General features: G+C 50.1%; 1 protein-coding gene across 1 annotated transcript; it reads left to right on the top strand.

Moving 5' to 3' along the window:
- The first annotated feature begins 855 nt into the window (after window positions 1–855).
- On the top strand, window positions 856–14,441 carry LOC119110749 (uncharacterized). The gene is made up of 3 exons (XM_037234676.1): window positions 856–928; window positions 6,519–6,666; window positions 13,987–14,441. Exons 1-3 carry the CDS (start codon window positions 892–894, stop codon window positions 14,342–14,344), a joined length of 543 nt encoding a protein of 180 aa, XP_037090571.1. The 5' UTR covers window positions 856–891; the 3' UTR covers window positions 14,345–14,441.
- Window positions 14,442–15,050: the final 609 nt, after the last annotated feature.

The raw sequence follows: 15,050 nt of genomic DNA, 5'->3' as shown, positions 1-15,050 counted from the left end.
TATGACCCGCTTGCATGTGCTATGCCTTTCCGCGCTGTAATTTCCTGGATGATGTTCATTGGCATTTTAATGCCCAACATTGTTACTAGAAGCTTGCTCCCCGCACCTACACACTTTTCTCACACACATCGGGGTCGTGGGCACACTAGCACTGCCATCGGCCCTCCCGCCCGAATTTTGCCAGTCGCGTTCCTCCGCGTCTCCTTGCCGGACTTTTGCCAGCCGCGTTTTCTCCGCGTCGTCCTGGACGCGCGTGACCGCTTTTCGATCGGCCGGATAAGAGAGCGCGCCGCCGTGGCCGGTGGCCAGGCGCCGTCCGGCTCTCGTCGCGAGGCCAGCCATGCTCCGGCTCCGGCTCCGGCTCCTGGCGCTCCTGTGCGGCTCCGCGGCCGCCGCCGTGCGCGGCTCCGCCGGCCAGCAGCCGCAGCGGCACGCCCGCTGGAGCCTGACGCCGCCGTACGACCAGGGACTGCGCCGATCGGGGCGGACAGTGGTGGGGGCTCTGAGGTGCTGTGGTCACGTGGAGGACCGGACTCTGCGTTCGCCCCGCCGGGACCCGCCGGTGGTCCGGGCCCGCAGCGGTGGGAGTCGGACGACGGCCTCCCCGACTGGCCACTGCTGTCACCGGACGACGAGCTGGACCCCCGGCTCATCATCATCACCAACACCAATGCAACCTTCTTCAGCGCGCTGACCAACTCCTTGATCAGCGGTGTGGCCACGGGCCTAGCCACGGCCGCGGTCAAGGCCGTGTCGCTCCTGCTCGTCGGAGTCCTGCTCGTATTCCTGTTCTTCTCACTCGTCTGTTCGCAACACGTCGCGAATTTACAACCGCTACGGCCAGTATGACCCTACTACCCGTACGGGCCGTACACTGCGCACGGCTCCATCATGCAGAGCGGGTACCACGGACGCGCGCTGACCTCAGGTAAGCAGGCCCTCTGAAGCTGCCCTCACGGGCAGGGGCTCAGGGCTCGCTCTTTGGGCGTCCGCTGAATTCAGTGAAGCAGGCCGTTACTTCAGAAGCAGCCATCCCCTTATAACCTTTGTCATCTGTTGTCCAGCCATGTCGCTGCTCACACTGATATTGTATTGTTGCTACTCAGCTTAGAGACATGGCCAGCGCATAGGTGTAACTCTGGACGGGGGGAGGGGGGGGGGGGGGGAGCTGGGGGACTGGAGGGGAAAGGGGAGGGGCTGACATGTCTCCGCCAAGTTTTCCGAAGTACCATTTTGTCCTCAAATTGTGGCCATCAAGATTAACATTTTCCCCATTTCCCACTCCAAATGCTGTTTTTTAGTCCAATTGTCCCTTCCAGAATCCAGTTTTGGTCACTCCAGCCATGATTCCCCCGAGCTCAGAGATGTGGTTGCACCCATGATCAGGGGAAATGCACGGGCAATGCTCTTGCCCAGAGCCACGATAACACACTAAAAAAATAAAGAATGGAATAGCGATATGTGACATCTGAAAATGGCGTTTGTCTTGTCCTTCACTGAAATGATGGCCCTAGCCGAAAACAAAACATTATGTTCGTTGTGTGAGCCGCCAAGAGAAAGGATGATTTATAGTGGACGTTAAAGGGGTTACAGGCCATCACGGACCAGTTAAACACGTGAACGGCGTAAACACGATATGGATACCTGCATGGAATTGGTAACGGGCCCCGACATGGAAACTTGAGCTGTATTTTCAGCGACTGTTGCAGTCAAGGGAGTTCATCACGGGGGTCTACCGTGACAACATCCAGATGTGGCACACTTCTCTAGGGCCACTGAAGCCAACAGCGCTGTTCGCTGGTTTGTTGTCATGGAGCGGTTAATTGGTAATCAGCTGAGTTGGGCTATTTTTACACGGTTTGCAACCCACCGAGGGTTATGACCGAAAATGGGTGTTTCTGCAATTTTGGTCCATTATATGATCATTAGACGATCATTTTATTTGTGCTGTGAACAATCAATGGAACCCACGCCTGCGTGCTTGCATGCTTTAGTTTGGTCCGAAAAAAGATCGTTTTTGCGTTTATGTCATCTGCTTCTCTCGGCTGAGATGATGTTAACCCAGCTTGCGCCTGAGCTAGGAATGCATCTTGAAAGGGAATGGTCTACGCCTGCAGATATTGAGGCAAGCATCAGATATGATGGAGAAAGTTCACTTGTGACCATTTGTATGCCTGTAAGTGCGAAACTGCTCCAGGTGAGAACCTCCAGTGTTATAACTGCTCGCCGATAAGTTAGCGATCGATCGTGTCATGGAACAATCGTTATGTCGTCAGAGTGCGCTGGGCCAGACTGGCCAAGCAGGCTGGCCACTGGGGCAGACGAGTTGACTCATAGTGTTGAATTTGCCCCAATTAGCTTGTTAATTAATGCGTAGATGAGCCCGGCGATCGTTTGGCCCTATCTCGCGGTTTTCGCGTATTTTTTCCGTGCTAACATGTTTTTTACTTGCGTTTTTCTCATGCTATTTGATTCCCAGTCTCATTGCGTCATAACTAGTGGGAGCGCCCCAATGGTAGCGCCACACACGCCGTTTCGCGGTCGAGACCCGCACCAACGTGTCACGCTTATTGCAAAGCTGGCTACTGTCGTCGGTTGATGCAGCGATTCGTGCTGACGTACTCTTGGACACGAATATGTCCATGGTCAGTTTTATTGACCTTGAACACCGTATGACTAGTGAAGAGGCGGCATTCGTGTGACGTCCCTATGAAATCATACATCTCTTGGCGACTTCATAATAGGCGACATAAATAGTCTGCTCAAGTTCGCTTGCGCTTTGCTCAGAAACGTGATGACTGGAAATCTTCATAGCCTTACAGGCTTAATTTGTTCACGTTTATTTAACGTTCTTCAATACACACCACCAAGGGCTAGTTAAACGAAGTACGTAATATAGCAATTGCATTGGCGGTACTCAATATTTCGAGCTGTGCCTATCCTCAGAAATGAGTAAGGATGTGCACAGCTCTGTGAATGAGCACAGCTCTCTTATCCTCTCTTGAAGATGAGCACTCCTCTATATTTTAAGTACCATTAATCCAATTGTTTTTGGCATTATCACGTTGTTTAACCATACCTCCTCCACGTACGCTGAGGGTCGTTTACCTTAACATAAGAACCTTGAACTCACAATGCCGCAAAACCAACAAGCGTTTTGAAGAGCGAATCAAGAGCATCTTTCATTCCTACAGGAAATGTTCAAAACGTCACAACTATAACTAAAGGGAATTGTCTTGCAAATGACTACCTCAGTTCAAAACCCCACTCAAATGTCGAATTGTCTGTTGAAATTCCGAATGACGAAAATGTAAAAATATCAAGCTGGCATTCGGTAAACGCAATTGTTCTCTGTTGAAATGCAATTCTCATGACTTCAGTTTCGTTATACAATTAGTGTTTATCACGCCAGGCCTCCTGCGCAAGCGGACTGGGTCCGTACCGGCCACGCCAGATGGTCTGCGCTGATACGACATGCGCCGAACGTCCGCGCACTTCGATAGGGCTCTCCAGCACCATTGAACCACAGCCGTTATTAAAACTGGCCAGTCAATTTGCCGACGGCGTGCCCAGGTCGCGGAAGCCAGCTGCTAGGGCTGCGTCCCGGCCGTGGCGCTCTCCCCCCCCGCGGCAGCCGGCGCGGCTCTACTACACCGCCTCCGTCCGAAATCGCTCCGTCGCAGTCAGCTGGCGGGCGTCGGCTATCGAGGCCGGGCGGCGGGAGCGTGGGAGCGCGGCGTCGCCGGCGGCAGCGCCCGCCGCGCGGCACTCCCCTGCGACCGCGGCGCCGGCCCGAGGCGGCTGCGTTACTGGGCCGGGGGGCCGGCCCGGTGTCTAGTGCTGCTGTCGGTATGACAGCCGACCGCTCTGGCCGATTGCCGGCATCGCGGAACTTGTTAGTGTCGGAACGAAGATGGTTTTCAATATTTAAAAAAAGAAACATGGAATCAAAGGCTATTGTCCAATACTATAGGGCGAAACCACTTGAGTTTCATACAATGTCGCCACTTGTTCTCGGTGGCCGCGTAGCACTCAAGTAGTGAGTAAGCTGATGGGGATAACGTTGTTTTCACACCTACAGTCATAGGGGTTGAGTATTAATGTTGAGGTTGAGGGCCGCCTGCCCCCTGCTTCATTCCCCGTTCCATGACTCGCCGCCTGTCATTTTCACGTGCACAATGGTCTAATGTTATAACAGCATGTCCTCAGCGATAAGGTAACACACATCTTAGTTCCGTACATTTAGACGTGCTTATCCTTATTTTAAAGTACAAAGCGCAATTGCAATCAGCACCATGCTAACACCAAAAGGGCGGCATCGCCCGTGCATTTCAGAATGTTGTTTTGGACGACAGAACCATTTTCAAGCACAAACGTTGATGCATTTGACTTCTACCCTCCTTACTTAACTTTTTTGGAATCAGCATATGTTTTCTTGTTACTTGAAAAAATGTTCGATCCTTAAAGGTTTAAACTGTTTGTAATACGGGCCCCAAAAGCCTCATATTTCCCTTTGGCGGGTAACATTTGTGCCGATAACATCACGAGCGTCCTCATCAGTCAGGGGGGCATGGCCCGTACACAACAACACATCCCAAAGACAACCGCTGTAATGATCCGAGCCCGACCCCATTCGTCTTGACCACGTTAACTGTTGGTGCAGCTGATCGCGTGCGCCTACATCGGCCGGCTGTGAGCTGCTAGCCCGCACGCAGGGTGGAACGCTGCGATGTAATAGCTCCGTCCGGTGGTCCCTGAGGCGCCCCACAGGAGCTCTGCGTGCTGGCTCCGGTCATTACCCCACTGCAGTGATGTGTGTAATCGGTCCCAACGACGGCTCAGTCACAACGGCGGCGCCTTGCTCGTGAACGTGACCTGTCTCAAGGTGAAAGCTTTGTGAGAGTAATGAGCCGTGATGTGCTTACGCTTATGCACCCACACCCACTCCCGCTCCCCCACACACATGCATATATATATATATATATATATATATATATATATATATATCTGCCTCTTCATCATTCAGCTCCAGCAGACATACGATGTTCCGAGACATGCGTGTTATTCGTTCAGTTACTTATGCTGTGTCAGAATACTCGCTGGAGGGCTGGCCGAAATCCTCTTTAAAACTGTGTATGCGTTGAGGCTGTGCCGCGCCTGTGTTGAAACAGAGATGGTGCATTAGAAACTGTCTGATATCCGGTGCCAGTCAGTGAGCAGTGTACACATCCCGAGAGGACTGAAGGAGAGAGAGAAAGCCCGATCACGTGACCCGCATGGCCAGCGCTCATCAGGGGCGACCCGGATAACCGTACTTCGGTTGCCGCTTGTTGACGCTGTTCTAATTCAGCGGAACACGCACTCAGCCGTCCACGCCACGTGAGAAAGGGGGCCAAACGCTGCCGCTTCGCTGCTCCTGCACCCGTCCGGAGAAGCCGCTGCTTGTCAGTGGCGTGAGCCGATCAACTTGGTTATGTTGTTACTACAAGACGACAGCAGCGTTGCGATCAGACTCCGCGTTGAGTGGTGCTCTTCCCCGTCTTTGTAGGCGTTCGCTTTAGCGTCTCTCCGAAAGCATGGAATAATGTATCCGCAAATGTGAAGCCGGAGAGAGTGCTACGCGCTAGTGTTTCTGTGCCGGTGTGGGTGACAGACGGTCATCTGTGGTAACAGGCTTTTTTCTTACGTTGTGAAGTACAATCATCTGGCTGCAACATCCGCATGTCCGTCAAACCCCTTGTGGCTAGACGTGAGTCATTAGCTGAAACGCATGCCGTTCGCTATGCCTACCATGAGACAACGGTAGACATGATACATGAGGTATGAGACATGAGATATGAGACATGAGACGTGAGACATGGGTCGTGCCGCGCGTGGAACGTGGCGGGACGTATGGGAGCACCGGGATGCATTGCACGTCACGGAAATACTACGGCATTGGTTGGTGAGAAGACTTACAACGCGTAGGTGCGTGCGTGGCCTCCCAATGGCGGTCGATGTAGGCTGCGTCGCGCCGATTTAGCTCTGATGGGTGCATAATGCATAGCCAAAGCTGACAGTTGATAAATATGCCTTTTTGTGATAAACAATTTCAGTCACAGCAAAGATGGGTGATATAGATCGAACGAAAGCAGAGGGTGTTCGATGGCTGTGACAAACTGATTACTTTTATTTGTTTATTAGATGTAAACATACCATCAAAAAACACCGCAGGGACACGACTCACCTGCGCCTCACTCTTTGAAGGCGACGAAGTCTGTCCTCTGCCGGCTGTTCTAACTACAGTTTCAGGGAAAGCCCTAAAGCAAAGCTGTACCACAACTTACGAGACGCCACGCCACAAATCGAGGCACTCGCTTGACGTCAAGTCAGCCCTGTCGGCAACACCTCCCCTGTTTCCTGTCTCCCTTCACCTGTCTCCGGTCTCCTGTCGCCACTGCGTCAACAGACCGATCGCCAGCTGACCCGCTGCCGGCAGCTGCTGGGGAGCCGCTCACCAGCTGACCCGTTGCCCGCAGCTGCTGGGGAGCTGGCTGGTGTGCTGGCCGCACTGGAGGCGGCCACCGGCGTCCTCTGGCCGCCCGGCCCCGGCTGTCAGACGGGATGCGGGACAGCTCAGCCCTGGAGGACCACCGCCAGCGACGCCGGCCGCACGGGATCGCTGCGGTGAGCAGCGGGGGTCCACCGCAGCCGTGAGAGCCAGGCTCGATGATGACGCACGTGGGGCCGTTGGTTCCGTGCCGAGACGCATGCGTGCGCCTTATCTCCCGCGCCGGGCTCCGCCGTCTGGTCAGGCGGCGGTTTGTGTGCTGGGATTGAACGAGAGCAGTGCGTTGTAGCTGCCGCCATGGCGTCGCATGTTTGTCGTGTTCCCACGAGGGCCATTACTGTACGTATGACACAAAAGTGGGTTTGATAGTGGCGAGAAAGTGTTTCCAAGTGTGTCATTACCGTATGGACAAGAAAGGGAAGAGGTGTTGGTTACAATGAGAGAGCCTGTTTGCAGGAGTGGAGACATCAAAACAGAAAGTGGCGTAGCGGCCCACATTCAGGCAGTTGTGTTCATTCTGGAAGTTTATAGTTACTCATGTCGATTGTGCATCTCAATACCTCAAGCAGCATATTTCAGATACTTGCCTGTAATCTGAAGAATGTCGTCCATTGTTTCAAGCCCGTTTCTGATACCCAGTAACTACATAGCAATAATCACGTAGGCCGTTCAATGCATTTGCGAGGAACATTGTGCAAATAGATAAAACGGTAGCATATCGAATATCAGAACTGATATTCGTTTCGATAAAGGCATGTTGCCGAAATATCAACGCATTTACCTCTCTATTCTGGTCTTTCTACTAGGAATAGGACTGTTACAACTGTCTTATCTGTAAGCACTAAGAATATGGAAAAACTTGACAATTAGGAATCGTTCAACTGTCTGTGATATATAATGGAATTTAGTTACCTGCCAGTGTAAATGGGCTCCTCGCAGCAGATTTTGTAATGCGTCGGAAAATAGTCAACAATTTATCACCTGTATGTATGTACTGTTTCCTTCAGTGGGATTAAGAACTTAAAAGAACACTGTCGCCCTTAGCTTTGCTTCGGACAGCATTGTTTGTCTTGGTTTTTTCATGAGGCTACAGCGACGTCATCCGCGGGCAACAGCCTGCCACTGTTGATCGATGTTCAATGGATCATGTATATGATGCTAACCCCCGCCTGGCGGAGGGGGGGGGGGCGAAGTTGACTTTCCCTCTACGTTTTTTTTCGAGCACAGGTCGAAAACAAGCGCGTGCGGCAACACAAGGTTTTCAGCATTCGTATACCTATGAATTTGACATCATTTATGCAAAATCTTAAATATTTATCTACCAGGATAAGTGAACTAGGCCAGGTCATAAAGGCCAACCTCTGGAAGTTTTCGACCACGCATAACTTTTTTGGGGACATTGCTATTGTTCAAACTTACTTTTACAACAGAACACGATGGAAATTACAGTTTAGACGTTTCGAATTCTACGGCACAGGCGAGATCACCGACTTAAAGTCACGTGCGTTTTTGCTGTTTTTATTAACAGGGCCCCTCAAAGTTTGTTTGGCAACCCCGCTGTGACGTCACGGCGGGGCGCCTGGACTAGCCACAGCATTGCAAGCCCATAGGAAAGGTTCTTTTTCAGAGGCAGGCTTTGGGCAGATTGAGAGGGTACAGACGGCTGAAACGCTTTCAGCGTCAGACAAAACGTATGGTCTCTAATACTCCAGGTGTGCTTTTAAATCTTAGTGCTTTGGCTTTGACTTGCAAGTCACTTGGCACAAGCGTTGCAACGCTAGCTTAGGTGGCGCCACTATTACCAACATCTGGTTTATGGACAGCGCTAGTGTTGTTCTTGAGGCAATGATACCCATCCAGTTTTCCTAGATACTTATGTTTTGCTTCTCGAGGCGTTCTGCGTGTTGGAATGCAAACTGTGCTTGCTTGGTTCGAAATATCTTAACAACTTACATGCAAATGTTTTTCCTTTATTTTGTTCGGTCACCAAGGCATATTCTCGACTCATTTGCCCGCCATTCTAGTCTAAACGTCACATGATGTATGGTCACGGTGTTGGTAATCTTCATGCGTGAGACTACTAATGTTGACCTCGAATTGAAAATTTGACAGTCGTCCTGTCTTGATTGACGATTTAACCCTCCTGAACTGGCTGAATATTGAACGCGTGACGACGATATGCGACATTTCGAACTCACCATCAATATTAGGTGAGCAGGTTGGTGTAAGAACAACTTGTCCGGAAAACCGACGGTTCCGCCCATGTCTGAGATGCGGGCCATATGAAAGAAGACTACAACTCCGTACAAACTAATAACTTCGGTGCATGCGTTGCGATGTACCGGATGCAAAGCTCATGTAAAACAGAACTAGAACACATATGCACAACACGATACCAGATAATGATATATTTACAAAATGCCGGAAGCGGAGGAAGCAGCAATAACACCAAAAGTGTCGTAGCAGTGGACAAGCACGGCGCCATGCTGTCCGCACCAAGACACATCGGGATGCTCCGGAGCCTTTGCGTCCAGGCCAGCTGATAAAAGCACGATATATTCGGGAAGGTGTCACCTGCCTTCTACGCATCAGAACCACGCGTCTTAGAAACGCGCTCACCAGCTCCAGGAAGCGTGACGGGAGGGGGAGTATGATCAGCCGCCCCCCCCCCCCCCCCGTCCATCCAACTAGAGGAACAGTGAGGGGCTAGTTCGGTCGGCCCAAAACTGCTACTACTGGCCAAATGGGCACACATATATAAATCAGTATCGGCGCTTCTTTTAAGGTGTTTGAGCCGCACCTAGGTAGATTTTAGAACCCACTACAGCATCACCTGAAACGAAATTCATTATTTCAGATGGTGATCAAATGTCGTTTCTTGCGATACATTTTAAACCAAGGTGATAGCCCTCAAATAGGCCTGTAATCAGTCATGCAACCGTCGAAATTTGCGCAGAGTTTTTGATGATAGCATGAGTATCCATAATAACATTTCGGTAGCATTTTACCTTAATTTACCCCATTGAAAGCATGGCCTGGCAGCGCGCCGAGAACTTGGACGTTTTGGCATGCTTGCTCCAGCCTCAGCCAAGTTTTGGGAGGCCTGTCAAGCTAGCAGCAGTTTTAAATTAAGTTGTTCATCAATATTTAGGACTCTCACGATCTGGTTAAAAAAATGGCTAGGCTAATAACATTAAGCCTGTGCGTTCCAAGACTTGAAAAGGTGAAGTGGGCATTCACAATTGCCTGAAACATTTTGGGCTGAAATGCAAGGTCAATCAGAGCGGACCACTTTGATGGAGTCAAAAAATGTGTGCTCGTAGACCAGCACCAAGTAGACCAAGCTTTTTAAAAGTTGCATTTGGGCATATTTTGGGCATGTTGGGCATATATTTTTGGGCACTATTGGGCATATATGCGCGAAGTTTTGTGTATTCGACTTAGCTTTTCGTAGTTTGAGATACATTGGCCAAGTTTTTATTGGCCTGTCAATTGTTGGCTAAATTGTGGCGGCACGAAATATTGATCGACGGTTTGATAGATATGCTGCTAGCTTGATACATGTATTTCAGGTCTCAAGGTATTGGCTAGGGCCAAGATTCCGCCAACGTCTTGTTCAGCCATTAGCATTTGAACCTACTTATTTGGCATTATCACCCGCGCTTGAAGTTGGCGCTTGTCAATATTTTTGGCGTTTTTTTTTGCCACTGAGCAGGGTACGCCATTCACAGGTCTGAACGCCAATTCAGAGCTCAACCGTCGCCCTGACTCGGAAGTGTTTCCTTTTGGGTTGTTCACGTCCGGCTTGCGCGCAGGGTCATTTGCGGGATGGAGAAGCTGAAACTTCAAATCGCGTTCAGAACCCACATGCAATAAAATGCTTCGAAGAACCCTAGCTCTTAAGGTCTTTAACAGCCACTTCGTGTCGGCGGGCGCAAAACAATGCCACACTACGCGTCGTCTTGATTTTCTTGAGAAATAAGAATGGGGCAGAGTCCGTTGCACAAGTCATGGCCTACCTCTGTGGTTGCCTTCTGCTGAGCATGCTGACATGCTGAGCCCAAAATAAGCAGTTTTAGACAGATATTTTTAACACAGAATTCGACTACTCCACTGAAAACATGTTGTTATATAATTCAGATGCGTGAGAAGGTCACAATAGGTCATTGAGGACATACAAGGTCAAATCAGGTCATCCAAGCCAATGAGCCATGTGGTCAGCAGTGGAGAGGAAAGAGGAACAAGTGCGACGCGTATAACCACCTTCCTATCGCGTTTGTGAGGCTGATGACTTGTGGTTTGATATACCAACGTGCCTGCGCTCAGGATGTTACAAATACATTGTCAAGCGTCGAGGGGACTATGTATAATGCATACAAAAGCTTTGAGATCTTGAGCACCTGTAGATGTACAATATACTATTTCTGCTCACAGAAAAACATTGTAGTCGTCACATAGATCCGAGTAGTATTTTTTTTTCTCAATTGCATGGCATATAAGTTTGGTTTGAAGTGGCCTCAACTGACATGCACGTCACGGTTGAATGGTGTTTTTGAATCTGGAAAGTCTTTTGTCGTCCAGCTACATTTAATAAAATGAACTTAGTCAAAAGCACATTGTGGAAAAGCATTGTTTTTGAGGCCTACCGGTGGGCCAATGTTGAACGATGACCCGATCTGACCTGACCCTTACTGAGAAGTCAAAATGGTTGGAATGGACTACCCACATTCTTAATGATTATTTCCGCTCCCTCAATATTCGACTTGACATGCTAACATAGGCTCTTACTGCATCTGTCAGGACGACCGTTTTTGACCTTACGTGAGTTCTGGTGACTACACATTCGACCCAAGATAAAAAATTGGTGTGCTTTCTCCGTGATCCGACGAGACATTCACAACATTACCTTTGTTATTTTCACACGGTTTCCGGAAGTTGGAATTCACAGGGGAAGTCAACTTAGCCCGGTCGGGGGCGGTTGTCCAGGACCACCGGCCGGGAGCGGGTTTAAAGAAGATACCATGCAAGTTTGTGTCCACTCAACCAATTTTGCATCCACATCACATTATTCTCCGTTTGATATATGACGCATGGCGATTTTTCAGGCATGCTTCTCAGAACGGTAGCCCACTATCACTCAATGCTTACTTGGGAGGGTTGATATGAGAATGGTCTAGGATTTCGCCAGGGGGTATCAGTTTTACGTGGCTTACAATGAGGTCAATGTCAGAAGCGATATTCTCTCCAACTCAGGTTTGTAATGTTGTAAAGTTGTGTCGCAATAACTTGTATGCTAGAAAACAGAAAAACGATTAAGGTTTTTGTGTCTTTGCGTGAATGGCGCAGTTATTGTGATGCATGCAAACCACTCAGTTGCGATTAAATGCAGGCAGGTCATGAACGAAATGTGGCATACATTGTGCCACCTGGACTATTTGACCGTGACTGTACCTCGACGTAATAGAAATAAACAAACACGGATTTGCAGTGAAAGCTATCTACAAAATCGCAGCTGTCGTTTGGCATGTAACGCCAGCATCAGAAAGTGACCATCGGGACGCGGTGACGCGTTATAAGGATGCAATAAGGCGCCACTTGTAGGGGAGGTAACGGGACTTTTTATCTGCGCTAGCAACCATGTTTCTTGGACTGTTGAATCATTGTTAGGAGAGGGCTGATGTTTTAGGACACCATGCTGTCTGGGACCTTTGGTGTCATTGGAAACTCAGTGTCTTCTTTGGATACGTTGATGCTTTTGCTGATACTTCTCCTTGTCCTTGATGCCCCTGGCTCCCATGGCATTTTAAACTTAAGGCTCCAGAATATTTCATGGCCTGGTTGCATTCGGGGACCCTCATTCCTCTTCTCGGGTCCTAGTTGTAAGTTATAAGGGAGATACCGTGCCTAATCTCCCTTTGCCAACAAGCTGTGATCACTTTATCGTGCACTCAACTGCTAGGGCAACAAGCATATCAGTATGCTACTCCGATTATGCGGAAAATCGAGTCTCAGCTAGCAGGACGTCTGGATTATCACAGGCTGGAGCCCCTTCGGCAATAACTGGCCATGTTAGTGCTATGGAGGTGGCGAAAGAAGTGAGGTGGGAGATGCTGCGGCCAGCATGGGATGCTGCTACCAGCAATTGTTATCCCGCCGAGGGACCCGACTTTGGGCCGTGCGCAGGCGCCCGGGCGGGACTAGCGGCGGGGCGGCCGAGAGGCCAGCTCCCTGCTGACGGCCATAGCACGATCCCGGTGCGACGGGGCGTCGTTTGGAGCGGTGGATGTGGACAAAGGACGGATAAGCACCTCGAACTCACATGTTCGCGGTTGCAAGCCGAACACTTAACCTGCGCTCGTGCGGGGGTACGTCAAATTGACCTCCCCCGAGGGCTTTCCGGAATGGTTTCCGAACGACGCAGCTACGCAACGCCAAATTTTGCATAGCTGTGGGCAACTGAATAGCAAATCGTTTGGCGTCGAAAATATAGAGGTAACTGGTAAGGTTGCTGACCTATGACAGGTCAAAGCCAGGCCATGGTTTCGGCGAAGGAAATTTCTAGGGAATCTTTCAATCTGAAGCAACGACGGAGGGTTAGACGAAGCCATACATCTCTGAGATAGCTTCTGAAGCAAAAAAAGGAATCAATTACACTGCCCTAAGGTCAGGTATGAAGGTCAGACCAAGGTCAAAATTCTCCTATTTTATTACTACTGGGCTTGCTGTATGGAGTGGTTTGTGGTGCTCATTTCAAATTTATTGACAGCAGAAACCGCATTATGCACCTTCCATAGTTATATTCTTAATGGTCAGAATAGGCTACTGACGTAAAATGACCTTGGTCAGCATTTCGTTTTTATGAGTATGCTGCTTAGGGCAATATTTGTCACCTATCCAAATGCAAAACTTAAATTGTCTTGTATGATTTGAAAAACTTCAAGCAGTCTTGTATGATTTTGGTCACCATGACCTTCAAAGGATCAATCGAGGTAACTGGCCTTAGATGAGCATAGTACCTTTTTTGCTTAGAACAGTTTTCTAGGTTCCAGGGGCCACTTGGAAACTAACTTAAAATTTGGCCTTGTTTAACCTTACTTCACCCGAAGCCCATGACCTAGGAACCTCAAACTGGGACCTAAGTGAGTTCGTGTGCAGATCAACATACCATGTCAATTTGATGTCCCTAGCTCTCTTAGTTCCTGAGATCTCAGGGAAGGGGGTCAAATTGACCTCCCCCGCCCCCACCCGAGCGAAGGGTATCCAACCGAATACCCGTGCGCGTGTTAATCGACTCACGAGACGCCGGTGCTTTGTTCATCTAGCACGGCTCCTCCATCACCGCGCGCTAGGTATTGGGCCGTGACAATGGCACACTTCTTCACGGCCACCAGCTCGCATCGTGACGATTCAGACAGCGTGCCTTCTGCCCTCTACAGGCTGGCTGACGAGGCTCCGCCCGACTCGGTCGACACCGTGCGCCGCTCTGGTCGACTCAGCCGATCGCCGCCTGGCGTCGACCCCGTGCACACGACCTTGACCCCGGCCGGGGATCGGAGCGTTGCCCGGCGGCGAAGATCCGAAGGAGGCCCTGTCGTCGAGGCGATGCAGGTGGTCGTCAGCGCGCTCGTGCCAGTGGTTTTCGTGCTCCCGTGGGTTATTGTGTTCCTGTTTCCGGATCTGCTGCCGCTGGGGGACGGCTCCCAAGACGAGGACCCGTTTCCGGTCAATCCAAACGACTTCGATTTTGACGAACCCAAGAGGAGGCGAGGGCTTCGCGGCATTGATGGCAGGTGACCCAGGTGCTGTTTTGTTTGCGATCCTGAGCCGTACCGCATTTGGCACGCCTCGGTTTTTCTCATCGTCGTTATCGCCACATGTTGTCTCCCGCATTACGCAGGCGCTCCTCGCTGGAATTAAGGGTCCCCAGCAGCCAAATATGTCTATTTCGCACACAGGAAACGTTTTAGAGTTACCGCCACCCGCGTTTCCTGCTGGCACCGTGCTAGCTAGGAAGACGGACAAAGTGGCATCATCATCTAGAGTTTGGAGCAGCCGCCCTTGATAAGAGAACAGTGGTGCTACATGCATATCTACAGTATAAGTGTCCTGCAACATACAAACATTCCTGCTACACGGACTGTGCTTCAGCGGAGCCCACAGAGCGATACCCATGAGTCCGACTGGCTTCCAGCATGTTTTTGGTTATACCAACTTTAATAACAAGCTCTCAGAAACGTGAATACGTAACCGGGCCTTTCTATTCAGCTCCAGTCGTCTCAAAAAGCGTTAGTTACCTCACCCAGTAGCTGATAAGTTGGCACAGTGTATGTTTCATATTCATGGAATAAGTGGCCATCGGTGGTGAGTTTATGTACGACAGTGGGCTTATTGTGATGCTCGTGTGTTTTCATGATACTCCAACAAAGACGATTGGTGTGTTTTGTATTTTGTGCGTTATATATTTTTAATGCTTGCTGTTTCCCGTGCGCAATTATAGCCG

Source organism: Pollicipes pollicipes, unplaced genomic scaffold (assembly GCF_011947565.3).
Source record: "Pollicipes pollicipes isolate AB1234 unplaced genomic scaffold, Ppol_2.1 Scaffold_7231;HRSCAF=8579_pilon_pilon_pilon, whole genome shotgun sequence".
In the NCBI taxonomy this organism is placed as follows: Eukaryota; Metazoa; Arthropoda; class Thecostraca; order Pollicipedomorpha; family Pollicipedidae; genus Pollicipes; species Pollicipes pollicipes.
This window is presented reverse-complemented; position numbering and strand designations above follow the sequence as displayed.

What these genes read in the sequence shown, in the direction of transcription:
- LOC119110749 (XM_037234676.1), top strand. Translation starts at nt 892, where the DNA reads ATGCAGAGCGGGTACCACGGACGCGCGCTGACCTCAG. An exon ending in CGGACGCGCGCTGACCTCAG is followed by an intron (nt 929 to 6,518) that starts GTAAGCAGGCCC and finishes CGTTGCCCGCAG; the next exon opens with CTGCTGGGGAGCTGGCTGGT. An exon ending in GGCCGCACGGGATCGCTGCG is followed by an intron (nt 6,667 to 13,986) that starts GTGAGCAGCGGG and finishes TGCCCTCTACAG; the next exon opens with GCTGGCTGACGAGGCTCCGC.